Source organism: Stylophora pistillata, chromosome 13 (genome assembly GCF_964205215.1).
Source record: "Stylophora pistillata chromosome 13, jaStyPist1.2, whole genome shotgun sequence".
Lineage (NCBI taxonomy): Eukaryota > Metazoa > Cnidaria > Anthozoa > Scleractinia > Pocilloporidae > Stylophora > Stylophora pistillata.
The window spans coordinates 5,478,863-5,496,619 of record NC_142531.1 but is presented as its reverse complement, the minus strand read 5'-3'; the positions used below and the strand labels follow the sequence as shown (position 1 = coordinate 5,496,619).

General features: G+C 39.4%; 1 protein-coding gene across 1 annotated transcript; it reads left to right on the top strand.

Moving 5' to 3' along the window:
* Positions 1-5,594: 5,594 nt before the first annotated feature.
* On the top strand, positions 5,595-15,607 carry LOC111337735 (uncharacterized). The gene is made up of 11 exons (XM_088743667.1): positions 5,595-5,778; positions 6,251-6,373; positions 6,615-6,731; positions 7,198-7,293; positions 8,127-8,222; positions 8,341-9,714; positions 12,499-12,786; positions 13,391-13,501; positions 13,864-13,920; positions 14,454-14,507; positions 14,640-15,607. Exons 1-11 carry the CDS (start codon positions 5,610-5,612, stop codon positions 15,386-15,388), a joined length of 3,234 nt encoding a protein of 1,077 aa, XP_088599793.1. The 5' UTR covers positions 5,595-5,609; the 3' UTR covers positions 15,389-15,607.
* Positions 15,608-17,757: the final 2,150 nt, after the last annotated feature.

The following is a 17,757-nucleotide window of genomic DNA, read 5'->3' as shown; positions in this document are numbered from 1 at the left end:
CCAGCTTGTTAGTGTCACTATATGCTGATCGCAGCTAGAGTTCAGGTTTTACTTGGCCAAAATGCCTATGTACTCACTTGATCAGACCCTATGAAGGCAAAAATTTAGTCCCATATGCCAAACAACAAAAGGCTCCACCTAACTGAGTAACAGTCAAGTTCCTTAGATGAAGCTTACCGCGAAAAAGCATAGGAGCAGCTTACCTCTAATGTCCTTAATGCGATAAAAACACTTCTAGCTATTTATTAACTATTCTCAAAAACAGTCACTTCTCGATATCTCCCTAACATCTAATGATTTTAAATCTTTTTTTCCCACCAAAGTACAGATAAATGTTTCAACTCCAGATTTCGGCCTTTGAAGGTCTAAAGTAATCTTAACGCGATCATTTGAGGTCCTACAACGAGATTTCTTTGTAGTTCAGTCATAAGAATTATTCGTGTTCCGGGATCATTTGTAGGCTTAGAATGAATTACATTGTAGCACAGTACAGCTTTAACGTTATCCGTCGATATGTAAAACTTTTCTTCCTTAACCCTTTGCAACTTAACATCCCGCGTATGTCTATCATTTGTTCTTCCGTGACATTCTTTAAGGTGCAGACAAGGAGAATTTTTTAATAATCTAGAGTGCTAATTCATTTCCTTTATTTCCGTGACTTTAATGTGTGATTCGGGGGTGATATTGTAAGGAGAAATTAGATGCTGGTCACTCTTAGGGGTCGAGGAGTTGAGGAACATGGGGGGAGAGGGTCAGGAGAAATTAGATACTAGTCACTCTTAGGGGTCAAGGAGTTGAGGAACATGGGGGAGGGGGTCAGGAGAAATTAGATGCTAGTCACTCTTAGGGGTCAAGGAGTTGAGGAACATGGGGGGAGAGGGTCAGGAGAAATTAGATGCTAGTCACTCTTAGGGATCAAAGAGTTGAGGAACATGGGGGGAGGGGGTCAGGAGAAATTAGATGCTAGTCACTCTTAGGGGTCAAGGAGTTGAGGAACATGGGGGGAGAGGGTCAGGAGAAATTAGAGGCTAGTCACTCTTAGGGGTCAAGGAGTTGAGGAACATGGGGGGAGAGGGTCAGGAGAAATTAGATGTTAGTCACTCTTAGGGGTCAAGGAGTTGAGGAACATGGGGGGAGAGGGTCAGGAGAAATTAGATGCTAGTCACTCTTAGGGGTCAAGGAGTTGAGGAACATGGGTGGAGAGGGTCAGGAGAAATTAGATGCTAGTCACTCTTAGGGGTCAAGGAGTTGAGAAACATGGGGGGAGGGGTCAGGAGAAATTAGATGCTAGTCACTCTTAGGGGTCAAGGAGTTGAGGAACATGGGGGGAGAGGGTCAGGAGAACCTAGATGCTGGTCACTCTTAGGGGTTAATAGGTTAATTCACTCGATTAACAGCTAAAAAGCGTGTATGACTTCATAGAAAACTACAGAGTGACTGAACTGGAAACGTCTCTCAAATATAAAAGTTTACGTCAAACAGAAGAGATATAATATTAATAGTGTCAAGTATGACTGTATCTGCAGTTGCTAACGATAAGATTGAAAATATTGATCATGTAATGAAGTGAACTTTTTGTTCCATAGAATAGATATCAAGACCAATATCAGCAAGTATTCGTTTTAACTTTTCTCGGCGAATATAAGCTACCCTTGTCCAACATAAAATTTTCGAACTAGTGACGTGAAACACCGGTTTGTGTGTAATATGGAACTCTTAGTCTGGTTCTGCAGAACTGAAACATAATTCGGTAAATGGTTTGAACGCGGGGGTAACATGTGAAAGTGTAGTTCGATCGTCTGGGTGAGCGAAGTCCTGAGAAGGACTGTAGTCAGTGCGGGTAACTGACGTTTCGACGACTTGTGCGGAAGTCATCATCCTTCAGAGTCGTCAGTAGAATGTTCTTGGTCCGGTTCGTGTAAAATGATTGGTCAGTTTTGCCGTGATGTTATTGGCTGTAAGACTCAAGTGGTGTAAAACGGTCGTGATTGGTCTGTTTCATAAAAACATATAATTGCATGAAATTTTTTCTTCTGCTCGCATGGATAATAGAATCGAATCGATAATGCTGTGACTCAGTTTAAATTTATGCCCAGTTTCATCTAGTGCAATCTTTTGTCAACTTCCTCCTCTCATTCTAACCTCCATCGGGTTAATTAAGAGTTTCCTTGGAAATGAACGATAGTTCAAAAGTTTAGAGCACCGACTGATCAAAAACAACAAATCAGTCGATGACTGTAATCTGTCATTTGACAACGAGGGAAGGATCTTTATGAAACCTTTGATTATTTCTTCCGTTTTACTTTTTTTCTTAGTCAAAATTCTGGTGATGTTACATGCTAATGAAATGATATAAAGAGAGAGGACATCGGGGGATAAGGAAAGGAGCTGCAAGACTTTAACCGTAATATATATAGATAATCTATAATCCGAGGCGTTCGCACGGAAACAATGTTAAAGCTTCTTAATGACATGACACTGTAAAATATTTAAAGTCATTTACCATCAATAGGCCCAATAAAGGCAAAAATTTAGTCCCATATGCCAAACGACAAAAGGCCCCTCTGACCTGAGTCACACCTCTACCCCATAGCTACTTAATAGGCCCTAGCCATGAATAGTGGAGTGCGGCCCTTGAATGAAGTTTACCGCGAAAAAGCAAAGGAGCAGCTTATCTCTAATGTCCTTAATGCGATAAAAACACGATTAGCTATTTATTAACTATTCTCAAAAAAATAGTCCCTCCTCGATATCTCACCAAAATCCAATGATTTAAATTTTTTTTCCACCAAACTACAGATAATTGTTTCAAATGAAGATTTCGGCCTTTGAAGGTCCATAGTAATCTTACCGCGATCATTTGCGGTCCAACAATGAGATTTCTTTGCAGTTCAGTTATAGAAATCATTCGTGTTCCGGGATCATTTGCAGTCTTGGAATGATTTACATTGTAGCACGGTACAGCTTTAACGTTATCCGTCGATATGTAAAACTTTTCTTCCTTAACCCTTTACAACTTAACATCCCGCGCATGTACATTGTTCTTCAGACATTTCCTAAGATACAGACAGGGAGAATTTTTTAATAATCTAGAGTGCTAATTTATTTCCGTGACTTCAATGTGTGATTTGGGGGTGATATTGTAAGGAGAAATTAGATGCTAGTCACCCTTTGGGGTTAACAGGCTAATTACTAGTCTCGATGAACAGCTAAAAAACCGTGTCTGACCATAATATAAAGCTACAGAAGACTTCACTGGAAACGTCTCTCAAATAGAATAGTTTACGTCCAACAGAAGAACAATCATATTGGTAATGTTAAGTATAATTTGAATCTGCAGTTGTTTACGATAAGATTGAAAATATTGATCATGTAATGAACTAAACTTTTTGTTCCATAAAATGTATATCAAGACCAATATCAGCAAGTGTTCGTTTAACTTTTCTCGGCGAATATAAGCTACCCTTGTCCAACATAAAACTTTCGAACTAGTGACGTGAAACACATGTTGTGTGTAATAGAACTCTTGGTCTGGTTCTGCAGAACTGAAACATAATTCAGTAAATGGTTTGAACCCGGTAGTAACGTGTGAAAGTGTAGTTTGATCGTCCGGGTGAGCGAAGTCCTGAGAGGGACTGTTGTCGGTGATGGTAACCGACGTTTCGACGACTTGTGCGGAAGTCATCATCAGAGTCAAGTGAATAGTTGTTGTCAGTAGAATGCTCTTAGTCCAGTTCCGGTGTAACATGATTGGTCAGTTTTCCGTGATGTTATTGGCTGTAAGACTCAAATGGCGTAAGTCGGTCGTGATTGCATCGGTCTGTTTCATAAAAACATAATTGCATGAAATGTTTTCTTCTGCTCGCATGGATTATAGAATCGAATTGAAGATGCTGTGATTGTTTAAATTTATGCCCAGTTTCATTCAATGCAATCTTTCGGCAACTTCCCCCTTTCATTCATTCTGATGTATTCAGATATTGAAGTCTCGGTAAAAGAAAATAGTTTCATTAAAATATGTAATTTTTTAACTGTTTGAGTTGCTTTGGTTTACAATAGCTCAGCCGTTAAATCAACTATATTTTCACTTACTTACTTTAATCGAGCACAACATAATTAATGACCGCATTCAATTTACACAAACTATTAAAAAAGCAAGTCAGTTTAAAGACAACAGGAACTTAAATTAAGTCATCAATGTGCATTCAAGGTGACTAAAATGGAATAACACAATTTGATTTAAATAATAGTGTTTAAAGAAGCTGTAGACCTGTTATGTGGTGGCTTAGTTTGAGACTGCCTCGAGACAATACGTTCTGTCCTTGAACTTTTAGCTCAGGTACAAAATTGGTATTGTTGGACACGACTGTCGGTTTTTCAGTCTTGAAGACCTCCTCTACAACTTTTTTCACGTCCAGTGGCGCAGTTTATTTATGGCTTTGCTCAACGACATGCCAGTTTAAGATTCGATACTGTTACTATATTAAAATTTATAGCCTTTCATGTAGAAAATCAGAAAAAAAGTAAAAGTCTGGTGCCCTTTGTGAACAGAAAAATCACTAAGCGAAATCTTTTGGATTTTTATTTTTATTTTTTTCTTTTCAAAAGACGTACTGACAATATACAATTCAAACAGTCATTTTTTTGTCACCTTTCAATTTTGAATGACTATCAATACAGTTAATACTGTACACAGTACACAGTTCACCTCAATACAATAACGGTGCTAGCGCTCACGTCAGTTGTCGAGTTAAGACAAGAGGATACTTCGCTACTCTTGCGTCTACCAAAATAAAACGAATATCTGATTTCACTTGCTTTATAAAGGAAGTGTTAAACGGAAAGCTGGTTTAAACCTTCCCATTTCAGTAGATAAAAAAGCAGCATACTTTGATAAAATAAATTTTCTCTGAATGTGACAATTGATGGTTTTGTAGAATCTTTTCCTCGCTAACTGAAAGTTATTTGTGTTTCTTTATGGGTGAAAAATAGTTGCTCTTACGCCAATACCCTCTGCAGTGACGTTTCAGTGATATTGCACTTTCGTAACAAGGGTCCATGAAATTCCTCTATCGCGTGAACACTTCAGACCAGATCATTATTGGATGTATTTTTAGCCCATTTTCGTTGGTGTTTCTGCTACAACAATTAGTATAGCTCCTCAAATATACAACTGAAACGTTATCTGAAACAAACTTGCAGAAACTGCAAACCTTTACCCAAATAAGTCCTAAGAAATTGATATATTGATGATAGTAAAAGTTAAAAGAAAAGTTGCTCTTAGAGAGAAATACACAAACGTTTCACGAAATTTAGTAGTTACAACTTCTAGTTATAACTAATTACAAGACTGGTCTTATTAGTAAAATCATGGATTTTTTTCCGATGATAAAGGGCCACATTTTTATATCTTCCTCAATTCCGCTGAGAATCACAATATCAGAGAAAAATTAAAATTTTCAGAAACCGTAATATTTCTTGAGGGTTTTAAAATGCGCAGGTGGATAATTAGTCGAGACCACTAAAAGGTGCTATTTTGGAACCTTTTTGTACTGTATAAAATGGGGTGATTTTCAGTTTTGGGTACATCATTCGGTAGTGAACCAAAGATGGCTAGAGTTTTACAGTTTCTCGCTGCTTTTCTGGCAGTTTTTGCTGTCGTAAGTGCTGAAACCTTCGAAGAAAATGCTTCTAATCCTGAGGAGATAGCAGCGGAATTCGAGCTTCAAGACTTAAATGAAGGTTTAGAAGACGTCGCTTATCAAGGGGAAGAAAAAGGTACCGGAAAGACGTTTCATGAGATTTCTTTAGAATATTTCTTAAAAATGTTAAGAAATCTGTTGAGAGAAGTTTCTGTTGCACTGCAACCCTTTGAGTCATTTTCTTCCCGGGCGATGCATATATACTGTATCATGGTTGTTAGAGTTTGGGAAAGGGCGCAGGAAGAATTATATAATCAGCAGTGAGCGAATTTCAATACTTAAATATGTTAAGAAAATTAGTGTTTGTGAGAACTATTGTGTAAACATCGTCGCTTTTTAAGTACGCTAGACCTTGTTGTTTCACCCGTTATTTCGTCTCTTCTTTCATCTGTTTTTTCGTCTTATTTTATCATAAAATAATCTGTAAGATGCCGAGGAGTTATACAGCTATACGGTTAGTCGACCCTATAACCACTTAGTCAAACAATTGTGAAGCAATCAATAAATCAATTGGTTGATAGACATTCACGCATTCATTAATATTGTAGGCTTATCCTTTTCAGCCGAGGACAGCAAAGAAGCGAAAGAGGAACTAAAAGAAAATGCTCCCGTGGAACAAGACGCCACTGAAGAAGAAACCTCTGACGAAGCTGTTGAGGATAATGACCAAGGTAGAAGAAAAGAGTTTCTTGACTGAACAAAATGGCAAAAAAGCGAAGCACTTATCGAAACTAGGAGATACAACAATATCGAAAACTTAACTCATGCTTTATTTTCCGATTGAATACGCCACTTAGTTTTCACTTTGATATAGCCAAGTTCAAAATGTACCATTTTGAATTATGAAGCAATCAATAAATCAATTGGTTGGAAGATAACAGTAACTCATTCAGACATTTAATAATATTGTAGGCTTATCCTTTTCAGCCGAGGACAGCAAAGAAGCGGAAGAGGAACTAAAAGAAAATGCTCCCGTGGAACAAGACGCCACTGAGGAAGGAAACTCTGACGAAGCTGTTGAGGATCAAGGTAGAAGAAAAGATCTAGAGTTTCCTAAACCAAATGGAAAAAAGCCAAACACTTCTCGAAACTAGGAGATACAACACATGATATCGAAAACTTAACTCATTTATTTTCCGATTGCATATGCCACCTAGTTTTCACTTTGATATAGCCAAGTTCAAAATGTACCATTTTGAATCATTTCCACCACTCACGTCTGATTGTAATTTCAGTAAATATATTAGCAAGGCAGCCCGTGTCTCCCTCAGCACAATAGAAACGAATACGGAATGCAGTATGCCTAGCCTCTATCAGGAGTGCTTGGCTCGGATTCTCGAGATCAGGAAAGATCACGCATGTTTGGAAACTATCTGTAACAGCAACCAATTTCTCGAATAACCATGATTCCATGAAACAAGCGATAAATCAATGAGTCAATGGCGGAAAGCGGACTCGATCAGTCATTTATTCTAAGAACTCAATACTTTTTCAGCTGAAGACGCTGAAGAGGTGAACTATACACCCGTAGAACAAGACGCTATTGAAGAAGAAACTTCAGACGAAGCTGCAGAGGAGGAGAGCGACCCGGGTAAGAAGAACAGGTTTCCTAAAGTAAATGGCAAAAAGCGAATCAGTTGTTAAAACTAGCTAGAAGAATTTCGAAAACTCGACTTATAACTGAAAAATAGTCTAAACTGTGGGAGAAATCGAATACTCAATTTCGATTGCACATGCCACTGACTTTTCACTTCATAATAATGTGCATGGTTCGTAGTAATTTTTCTGCATGCCCATTGGCCAAGAACAGGTCATTTAATCCCAAACAACACAGAAAGTTAGAATAAAGCGGAGAAAGTTGAAATGGAATTGATTGATAGATATGTCGCGAAAGCAACACAGAACAAAATGGTGGAAAGGTCAACAGAAAGTTACAACGTTATAATGTAGAGTGTTTTAAGGAAAATGCCAAAAAAAAAAACACCCGACAAAGGACAAGCAATTGACTGAAAGACTGGAAGTCTTAGCCTTTCAAAAACAGCTACGGAAGTATGAACTGAAGGCCCTGAGTAAAATTCAACAAGAGCAACAGTTCGTACAAAAGACAGGGCAGATTTCGAGCGCGCTGCCTTTCGTGTCATGGTTACTTCTGTCTACTGATACCTAACGGAGAAAGAGTAAAAACGCTTGATTATTCATGAGAGAGATTTTAAAAGCTTGAAGCAAGTTCTTGAGGGAAAGGCTCTACTACTCCGGCAACAAGGAAAACCAGTTAGCCATGACACGAATGAAAAACAACTAAAGAGCAAAACAGCCCGACGGGCTCGTGCATAAGCTACACATATAGCTAAGTTCAAAATCAGTACCATCATTATTTAGTTATTAAAATCACTCATTAACGTCATGAACTTAATACTTTTTCAGCCGAAGACATTGAAAAAGCGGAAAATACTCACGTAGAACAAGACGCCAATGAAGAAGAAACTTCAGACGAAAATTCTGAGGAGGAGAGCGACCAAGGTAAGTAAAAAAAGTCTTTAAACGAAAGCGTAAGAACAGCGAAGCAGTTTGAAACTATACTTTTTGTGAGTGGTGATCACATGATTCTTACTTGGAAAATTGTCCCTCTTTTCTGAAGAAGAGGAAGCACAAGACTATCAACGAGAAGATGAAGAAACCAGCGAGGATGAAGCAGAAGATGGGATTCCATTGAGGAGATGTGGCTTCAAGCTATACAACCCATTGACTCATAAATGTTGCTTTGGCAGACAAATCGTTCCCAAACATAGTAGCTGCCCTCGTCCTCTCCCGAGGTGTGGTTTAATTCCCTACAATCCGAGGACCCACAAATGTTGCATTCTCGGCCGTTTACGAAGAGTAATCCCCAGATCTTCAAGCTGCCCCCGCAAATGTGGCCTGGTTACCTACAACCCGAATACCCAGAAATGCTGCATCCTTAGCAGCTCACGAAAAGTCGTCCCAATATTCGCAAGCTGCCCTCGTCCTCTCCCAAAGTGCGGTTTGGTTCCCTACAACCCGAGGACCCACAAATGTTGCTTTCTTGGCCGTTTACGAAAAGTCGTCTCCAGATCTTCAAGCTGCCCCCGCAAATGTGGTCTAGTAACCTACTACCCGAATACCCAGAAATGTTGCATCCGTGGCAGCTCACGAAGAGTCGTCCCAATATTCTCCAGCTGCCCTCGTCCTCTCCCGAAGTGTGGTTTCGTTCCCTATAACCCGAGGACCCACAAATGTTGCTTTCTTGGCCGCTTACGAAAAGTCGTCTCCAGATCTGCAAGCTGCCCCCGAAAATGTGGTTTGGTAACCTACTACCCGAATACCCAGAAATGTTGCATCCGTGGCAGCTCACGAAAAGTCGTCCCAATATTCGCCAGCTGCCCTCGTCCTCTCCCGATATGTGGTTTGGTTCCCTACAACCCGAGGACCCACAAATGTTGCTTCCTTGGCCGCTTACGAAAAGTCGTCCCCAGATCTTCAAGCTGCCCCCGCAAATGTGGTTTGGTAACCTACTACCCGAATACCCAGAAATGTTGCATCCGTGGTAGCTCACGAAGAGTCGTCCCAATATTCGCCAGCTGCCCTCGTCCTCTCCCTAAGTGTGGTTTGGTTCCCTACAACCCGAGGACCCACAAATGTTGCTTTCTTGGCCGCTTACGAAAAGTCGTCCCCAGATCTTCAAGCTGCCCCCGAAAATGTGGTTTGGTAACCTACTACCCGAATACCCAGAAATGTTGCATCCGTGGCAGCTCACGAAAAGTCGTCCCAATATTCGCCAGCTGCCCTCGTCCTCTCCCGATATGTGGTTTGGTTCCCTACAACCCGAGGACCCACAGATGTTGCTTTCTTGGCCGTTTACGAAAAGTCGTCCCCAGATCTTCAAGCTGCCCCCGCAAATGTGGTTTGGTAACCTACTACCCGAATACCCAGAAATGTTGCATCCGTGGCAGCTCACGAAAAGTCGTCTCCATATTTTCTAGCTGCTCTCGCACATGATACGGAGAACTCCACAGCATCTATTATCAGAGGTGCTGCACCAATGGAAGTGTAATTCCTAAATATAGCAAACGCTACAAGGCATATTAATCTGGTCTTGTTGCCCAGAAACCAGGGATGTCAAACTGCTTGTTTAGCAGCAAATAATTTTTACTTTACGAATTTTTGTATGAAGAGTAATGTAATCGCAACCACTAATTTGTAAAGCCAATCCTATCACCAACTGACAATACTAAGTAATTCCGAATGATGCGGGTGTTTACGAAAGTTAAGTAATGGTTAGTTGAAATAAACTAAAATGCTTTTTCACTACTTTGTTGTTGTCTTTACAGAGAGGAAGGGTTCCCATTAAATTTAATGTGCACTTTTCAGAAATCCTTTCTTGTCACTTTTGCTAGAGGCTACCCATTCAGAAAGAAAGTCTTAGACCGGCTTTTCTTGGTAATGTTGAGTTACCTTCGAATATTCTTAGTTTTATATAAATTACGAGCATTTGGAAACTTAGGATGCCATAAATTGGCAGGAAATTACCTCAATGCTTCCCAACTATAGGGCACATAGCTGGTCTGAGTCTCGCTTTAATGTTGTCTTTCGGGAAGCAATAACCGTAATGGATTTAAAGAGGCCAAACACAGTGTTATCAACGTCGTAGTTTACCTTGTTGATGCGAGGCAGCTTCTTAAGGTTCACAGAAAACAAGTTAACGCTGACATTACGATCTTTCCAGTTGCAATGAATTATGAGTACTTCGTCTCGTTTCAAAGACAGAAATTGTTGTTGGTCAAAAGGGAAAAAAGTGGCAAAACATATTCGCAGGACAATTCGAGATGAACAGAGCCTTGCTAATATAAGAGTTGTCATCTAAATCGCAATGAACCAATCTACATCAACGCTCATATGACAAAATGTGATACAGTCATGTTCGCTAGCGAACCCTTTCTTGCAATTCCACTTTCAGAATTTGTGATACACGATGGTTTTATAACAATATCTTGTTATTGATGAGCTACCCCTTTTTTGAGGAACGTTCAACAGTAAAGTATCAAAATTTTGAATACGTTAAAAAAGTTCACCATGACGAACGTTTTTCTCAAACTTGATATAAGAGACATTTGCTAGGAAACCCAACCTGTAGCAGAGCGAATTACAAATTACCCTACACAAACGGACGAGTGTAGCTCTTTGTTTCACTTTTCATAGGATATTGGCGTATCCTGGGAGGTTACCCAATAGGAGTTAAACCACTAAGCGTGTCATATATATCCATGATAAAAAGCAATAATTACAGAGTGCTCAAGTACGGGAACTTGCTCTCAGCAGATATCAGCTTTCAGAGTCCAACATGAAACTTTGGTCCGAGTTAATAACAGAAGTAGTGCTACTTCCTTGTTGCTATGTAGAACTTCTGGTTTGACTTACCACAACTCAAACCGATCATAACGTTTCAATAAATATAAATCCAATTGCAGCGACAGTGTAAATTTGCGTCATTCTTATGCAGCGCAATTTCTATTGGTAGTATTTAGAACGGTCAACACTGATCAAAGGTAATTGACCTTCTTTTAATATTAGAATCCTTCTTTTGTATTAAAGCGTTCCTTTTTCGGAGAACACGAGGGCAGAAATTCCGAGAAACCAGTAGACGTTACTGAGGAAACAATGGAATTAACAAAATATCCGCCTGATTGTTATCGTTTGTGAAAACCTCTCTGGTCCTCCTATTGACGCGAAAGGAAGTGCATCAACATTGCAGACTTCTACTTTGCTTCCTGAACATTAAAATTTGAAATCGAGACAGTTTCTTTCACTCTTAAGAGTATATATAAGTCAAACTCGAGAGATGTCATCCCCGAACTTCAACATTATATTGAAAAATGCCACAGTAGGATAACAGTTACAGATAAGTCAAATGTATTTTGATTTTCACTACATCCAAGCAAAACAATCTGCACCACAAATTTCTCCAGTCCCTCACTTAAGTGTGGCTCTCACTCTATGGTATCGTGAGTGGTGACAATGTCAAGACTTGGATCTACTCGTGATCATGAGGTATATCGTGTCACCGTAAATTAAAGAGTTTAATGCACAAAGACACGTATGTATAACTGGCTATGGAACTTGAAACACATCACAGACACCAGAACATACGAGAAACGTATTTAAAGAAAAGCCTTTTCCTTCCCTTTTAGCGCTTGCGTTTACTGGAGAATCTCTCCATCGCTAGTGAGAAACTCCCAACGTTACATTCGCAGCAGAAATAAATAACTTCCAATCTAATAGCCTTTACACTAGCGAAAACTTTTGGTGATATTGTGGTCTTGTTCCCATCTGTGTCCATGAATCGTCAATTTCGTAGATTTTTCTTAGAAAACAATTAACGGTCTTAAAATACACATCTGAAACATTCTCTGAAATGAACGTTTCTAATATTCCACCGTCATTGCCGTGAAACGATTTTCGCATAATCCATATTGACACTGCCATGAGTGTCTAACGGCAAAGAAAAAGACCTTTTTCTACTCTAATCCCTATTGTACACCAACATGTAAATCAAAGGAAACTTGAAGTTATATAACAAAACCCAGAAAACAAGACAAACACTCCCAAACGATTCAAAAGCTATTGGTAAAGCAATAGAATACTTTCGGACAGTGTTCATATTAATCGAAAAAATGGATATTATATTCGCGCCATTCAAGGGCTACTTCTTTATCGCGTTCAATCGGCGTTCAATATATGAATGAATTTCTCTCTAAAAAAGATATTGCTTAATTCTATCAAGATTCTTTACCACGTAGACAATCGGACCACACCATTCGAGGGCTATTTTGGAACATTTTGAACAGTATAAAAAGGGGAGAATCTTTAGCTCTAGGTACATCGTCCGAAAGTGGTACAAGCATGGCTAGAGTTCTGCGCTTCCTCGCTGTTTTACTGGCAGTTGTCGCTGTCGTATATGCTGAAACCTTCAAAGATAACGCTGATAATCCTGGAGAAGTAGCAGCGGAGTCTGAGCTTCTAAACTTAAATGAAGGTATAGAAAACCTTGCTGATCAAGAAGACAACAAAGGTACGAAAATGGATTTTTCTAAATTATCTTGAAAACGTAAGAAAGAAGCTCAATTCAGTCTCCCATGAATGTGCTTTCCAGACTAATGGTTTCTCATTGGTGATAGTTTCACTTACTATTTTACTGTATTTTAACTTTTTTGGGTGATACAAAATTAAACTGCACCAAGCATATTAATGTGGCTGGTGGGTGCACAAAACAATCATATTTAAGATATCAATTTCTTAATAAAAAGGTGTGGCGCTTAATGTGTAGTCTGAGCGAACTTAAAGGGCAGGAAGGAACATATGATATACGATGTACAATTTCAGATCGTAGTATGATTATGAATTGTTTTTCCTTAAGAGAAGTTTCTGTTAAATATAACCTCAAGACTTCCTTTTCGTAATTAACGAATATTTTGCTAAATTTAAATCAACATGTGTATATGCTGAAAAATGTCTAGGAATAATTGAGTTACGACAGCAACCAATTTCTTAAATAAAAATGATTCTATATTGTATGATAATCAATCACTCAATGAATCAGCGAGTTGATCGATTGACAGTGCAATCAATCAGTCATTCAGCCACTCATTCATATTAGCAATCTGATAATTTTTTAGCCGAAGACAGTGAAGACGTGGAGGAAGAACAACCAGAAGATGCTCCTGTAGAACAAGACCCCATGGAAGAAGAAGATTCATACGAACTTACTGAGGAGGAGAGTGACACAGGTGGGGTAAAACACGTTTCCTAAACTAAATCATGAAATAGGCAAAAGAGATGTTGAATCTATACTCTTTATGGTGGAAGTCACAGACTCATTTTCCGATAACATTCACCACTGAATTCTCTTTTTGATCGCTATGTCTTAAATGTACCATTTTACTTCGTTTCTATGACTTCCGATCAATGTCGATCAGTCATTTCCATAAATATGAATTCGACCATGAGTGTCCTGTTACGAAGAGAGCATTTCAATCGCAATACGCCTTTCTTCCGGAACCGGGAGTCGAGGCTAAGAATGTCATGGAAAAGTTTGCTAGAAATACGGTTCGATTATCTAATTTTAGGCAATATTTTCCATTTTCTGCAGGGGAAGATACCCAAGAAGACTATCCACAAGAAAGCGATGAAATAGAGTACGACATGGGTAGGAAAATGGTCACCAACAGACAACATGCAAAAATTGATAACTAATACATCATTATTCACTGAAAGGAAATAATTTTGATTTTGTTTCCAAATATACTGGTTATTCTCCATCAAAATTCATCAAAATTGCCAACACAAAAGCCACATGACATTTTCTAATCTGTTTATATCAGACCTAAGATATCTGATCCATTTTACCATTCGACTGGTTCAAACATAGATCCAGTATCTTTTATAAAATGGATCTGAACTGTCCATCAACACCAGAATCCATTTGCCAGTAAAAGAATACGGCAACGAACTAAAGAAGTAAATTCGTACCCAATTCAACAATGTGGAAAATAAGGAGTTTCTCGATAGTTTCTTTACTCCTCAATGTGTAATTTGAATACACTATTTGTATATTTCAAAGAACCGCTTTATATTCTCGGTACAATTCCTTGCACTTATTTTTAAGGTTTTGATGTTTTAATCCAGAAACAATTTTATATATTGTGTATGAGTAATTATTATTTCTTGAATTTCCAACAGAAAACAGTGAAGAAGACGAAGAACTGGCCCAAGAGAAAGATGAAGACTATTTAGGTAAAAATGAAAGACTAAATACACAATTTTCTAGGTATCTTTGCTAATACTGGATCACATCAATGACTTATTCCTCCTTGAGAAATGACTGTCAGTCATAACAAACTTTCTGTTCCTTCTTGGTTTCTTTAGACCCAGACCCAGAAGAGGATTCCTTAGAAGGGCCAGAGGAAGACATTCCTTGCGGTAAATATTTCATCAGTCTGACAAAAAAATGCTGTTATGGTAGAGTGGTCTCAAAGAAATTCAGATGCCCACCAAGATGTGGCTCGAGGCCCTACAACCCATGGACTCATAAATGCTGCTCTGGCAAATACGTCGTCAGCAAACGTCTTCCCTGCCCTCGGTTGTGTGGTTCGCGTCTCTACAACCCAGTAACCCGCAAATGCTGTTTTGGCAGAGTGGTCTCAAAGAAATTCAGATGCCCACCAAGATGTGGCTTGAGGCCCTACAACCCATGGACTCATAAATGCTGCTCTGGCAAATACGTCGTCAGCAAACGTCTTCCCTGCCCTCGGTTGTGTGGTTCGCGTCTCTACAACCCAGTAACCCGCAAATGCTGTTTTGGCAGAGTGGTCTCAAAGAAATTCAGATGCCCACCAAGATGTGGCTTGAGGCCCTACAACCCATGGACTCATAAATGCTGCTCTGGCAAATACGTCGTCAGCAAACGTCTTCCCTGCCCTCGGTTGTGTGGTTTGCGTCGCTACAACCCAGTAACCCACAAATGCTGCATCCTCGGAAAATCACGTAGAGTCATCCCCAGAAAAGCAACCTGCCCTCGGTTGTGTGGTTCGCGTCCCTACTACCCGAAGACCCACAAATGCTGTTCTGGCCGATATCGCGTTAGCATCTACAGCAGTTGCCCTCGCAAGTACTAACGTGGTCTAGTTTCCTATCAGTGATCTACAAGCTACCTTGGCCGGAAAGTTGAACCGAGTTTTTCCTCGAAAGAACGTGCACGAAAAGTAATAATAAAAGAAAAGCCGTACTCTTATAAGTAAATCTTTCGAGTAATTAATTTGCTAATCTGATAAGGATGCTAATGTTTAAGAAGTTTGTGTAATGTTCGGTTGGAATAAACTTAGAAGTTGTTCTGATTAATGTGTTAGTGCATGCTGTTAAAGAACATTGGGGTTTCCTTGTCAAATTGTGCGCGCTCAATTTCCCTTGAATCCTTCTTTCGTCTCGGCCAGATGATACTCACGTCTTTTCAGTTTCTTCAGGCAGCTCTGAATTTGTAGTTACTTTAGGTTTTAGCTTTCCTTGGTTCATAAGCGTTAGAAATTGAATTGCCCAGAAATTTCCTCAACATTGGCCTGAAATAGACCACTAACGTGGTCCGAGTCCTTCTCGTCTGGCTCTTTGTCATTTAGCAAAGACAAGTTATGCAATGAACTGAGTACGAAAAAAAATAGTTTTGTGTGCACCGTAGTTTTCATTGTTGCTGGTAGACAGTGTGCTAATGGTCAGAAGAAAAAAATCATTACACATTACCAAAATGTCAAACTTCTCGTCTAGAGCAAAGTATTCTTATCGACAATATTTCCCAACACCGAAGGTTTCCTAAAAGGCTTTAGAGGAATTATGTTAATTCATACCCCACCAAACCTGTTCAAAACAGAACATGAAAGATTGGAAGTACAAGTGGATAATTCTAGGAATCAGGATGTTTTCTGGTGAGCAAGAATCTTAAACTCTGTATATTATGGTGACCTAGTTATTATGCCCGTTGCTGAGGTATGGGCGGCCGTCACCACCAAAAATACAAGGATGTCAAATAGATCAGTAGATGGTTTAAGGATCAGCTGCAGGATAGCATAGTTAATAAAGAAATGGCATGGCCAAATTATAGACTGTCTAGTTTTCCTTCATGAAACAGAACACCCTAAACATAAATAGTTTAGCCAAATGATAAACGATCTAGTTGCCCATGTCGAGTTGAAAAATAAAATTGTGAAATGGACTGGCTAAATTCCGAATAGCCAAGCACTCATATGCAATACAGGTCATACAGTACACAAACGGTGTAGCGTTGCGTCAAATGACTCAGGATAATATCGAGTAACACAGCGTACGTTCAAACTGTGTAGCGTTGTGTGAAATGGCTCAGCGTAATGTCGAATGGTACAGCGTACATACAAATAGTGTAACTTTGCGTGAAATGGCTCAGCGTAATGTCGAATGGTACAGCGTACATACAAACAGTGTAGCTTTGCGTGAAATGGCTCAGCGTAATGTCGAATGGTACAGCGTACATACAAACAGTGTAGCTTTGCGTGAAATGGCTCAGCGTAATGTCGAATGGTACAGCGTACACGCAAATGGTGTAGCGTTACGTCGAATAGCTTTGCAGAACATCGACGCTTTAGCTGAACATTAAATTGCTTAGCATAACATGAAGTATTTCGATGCTGTGGCCAATCGTGGAGCTTGCTCGTGGCATGACGTGAAGGCTATCTCGCCTAAACCAACAAAAATACAAACCGCAAATGGAACAGCGATCTGCTGGGGGGCATGACGTCATCGAATATGAAAGAGTATTCGCTATGTTGAAGAGTCTTCACTGCGCCTTGCCGTAAAGCAGAGGCAATTTGGTAAGTTTCTCCTCTTTTTTTTCCCTGCCACTATCGCATTTGCTCGTTGTCGTTCCAAAAAGTGTCGCGAAATTCTGATATTTAAAAAATTTGTCTAGTGGTGTCCATTTACGCAACACGACTCGCATATCAGTTTTTAGCTACTGCAAATTTAGATGCCGATATCTACGCAGCCAATCAGAATATCGAAAAAGCCTAGCCTGATGCACTTTTGTTGATTGATGGCTTTTGAATGAGACTGTGCAGCTATTTTTGCTCGTGCTGTAGTATCCGATATCCGATGAATTCAATAGAAGAACATTCGATCATTTCACGCCTTACCGGCTCTTGACACTTCTTTAAAAGAAAAGTCGCTTAAATTATATTTTTATCGTAATCTGCAATTAATAAGCTTTCTTCTGACATATAGTTTGCTAGGATTTTGGTGAAACTAGCGCGCGCACGAATTTTTTTCCCGAACAACACCCGCGAAGGTGGGAAGTATATCCACAGGGGCGCAGACAAGCGACGAGTCTGGTTGTTAATTCGAAATATAAAGGATTGTATGGGAGAATATTGAAGAATCTTATATCGTAAACTTATATCATGAAATGTCTGAGTTAAAGCTCAAAATAAATGTAAACCTACCTAAATTGCTGTGTATTGTCGTTTCC

What these genes read in the sequence shown, in the direction of transcription:
- LOC111337735 (XM_088743667.1), top strand. Translation starts at nt 5,610, where the DNA reads ATGGCTAGAGTTTTACAGTTTCTCGCTGCTTTTCTGGCAGTTTTTGCT. An exon ending in TGAGGAGGAGAGCGACCAAG is followed by an intron (nt 8,223 to 8,340) that starts GTAAGTAAAAAA and finishes TCTTTTCTGAAG; the next exon opens with AAGAGGAAGCACAAGACTAT. An exon ending in TTCTAGCTGCTCTCGCACAT is followed by an intron (nt 9,715 to 12,498) that starts GATACGGAGAAC and finishes AATTCTATCAAG; the next exon opens with ATTCTTTACCACGTAGACAA.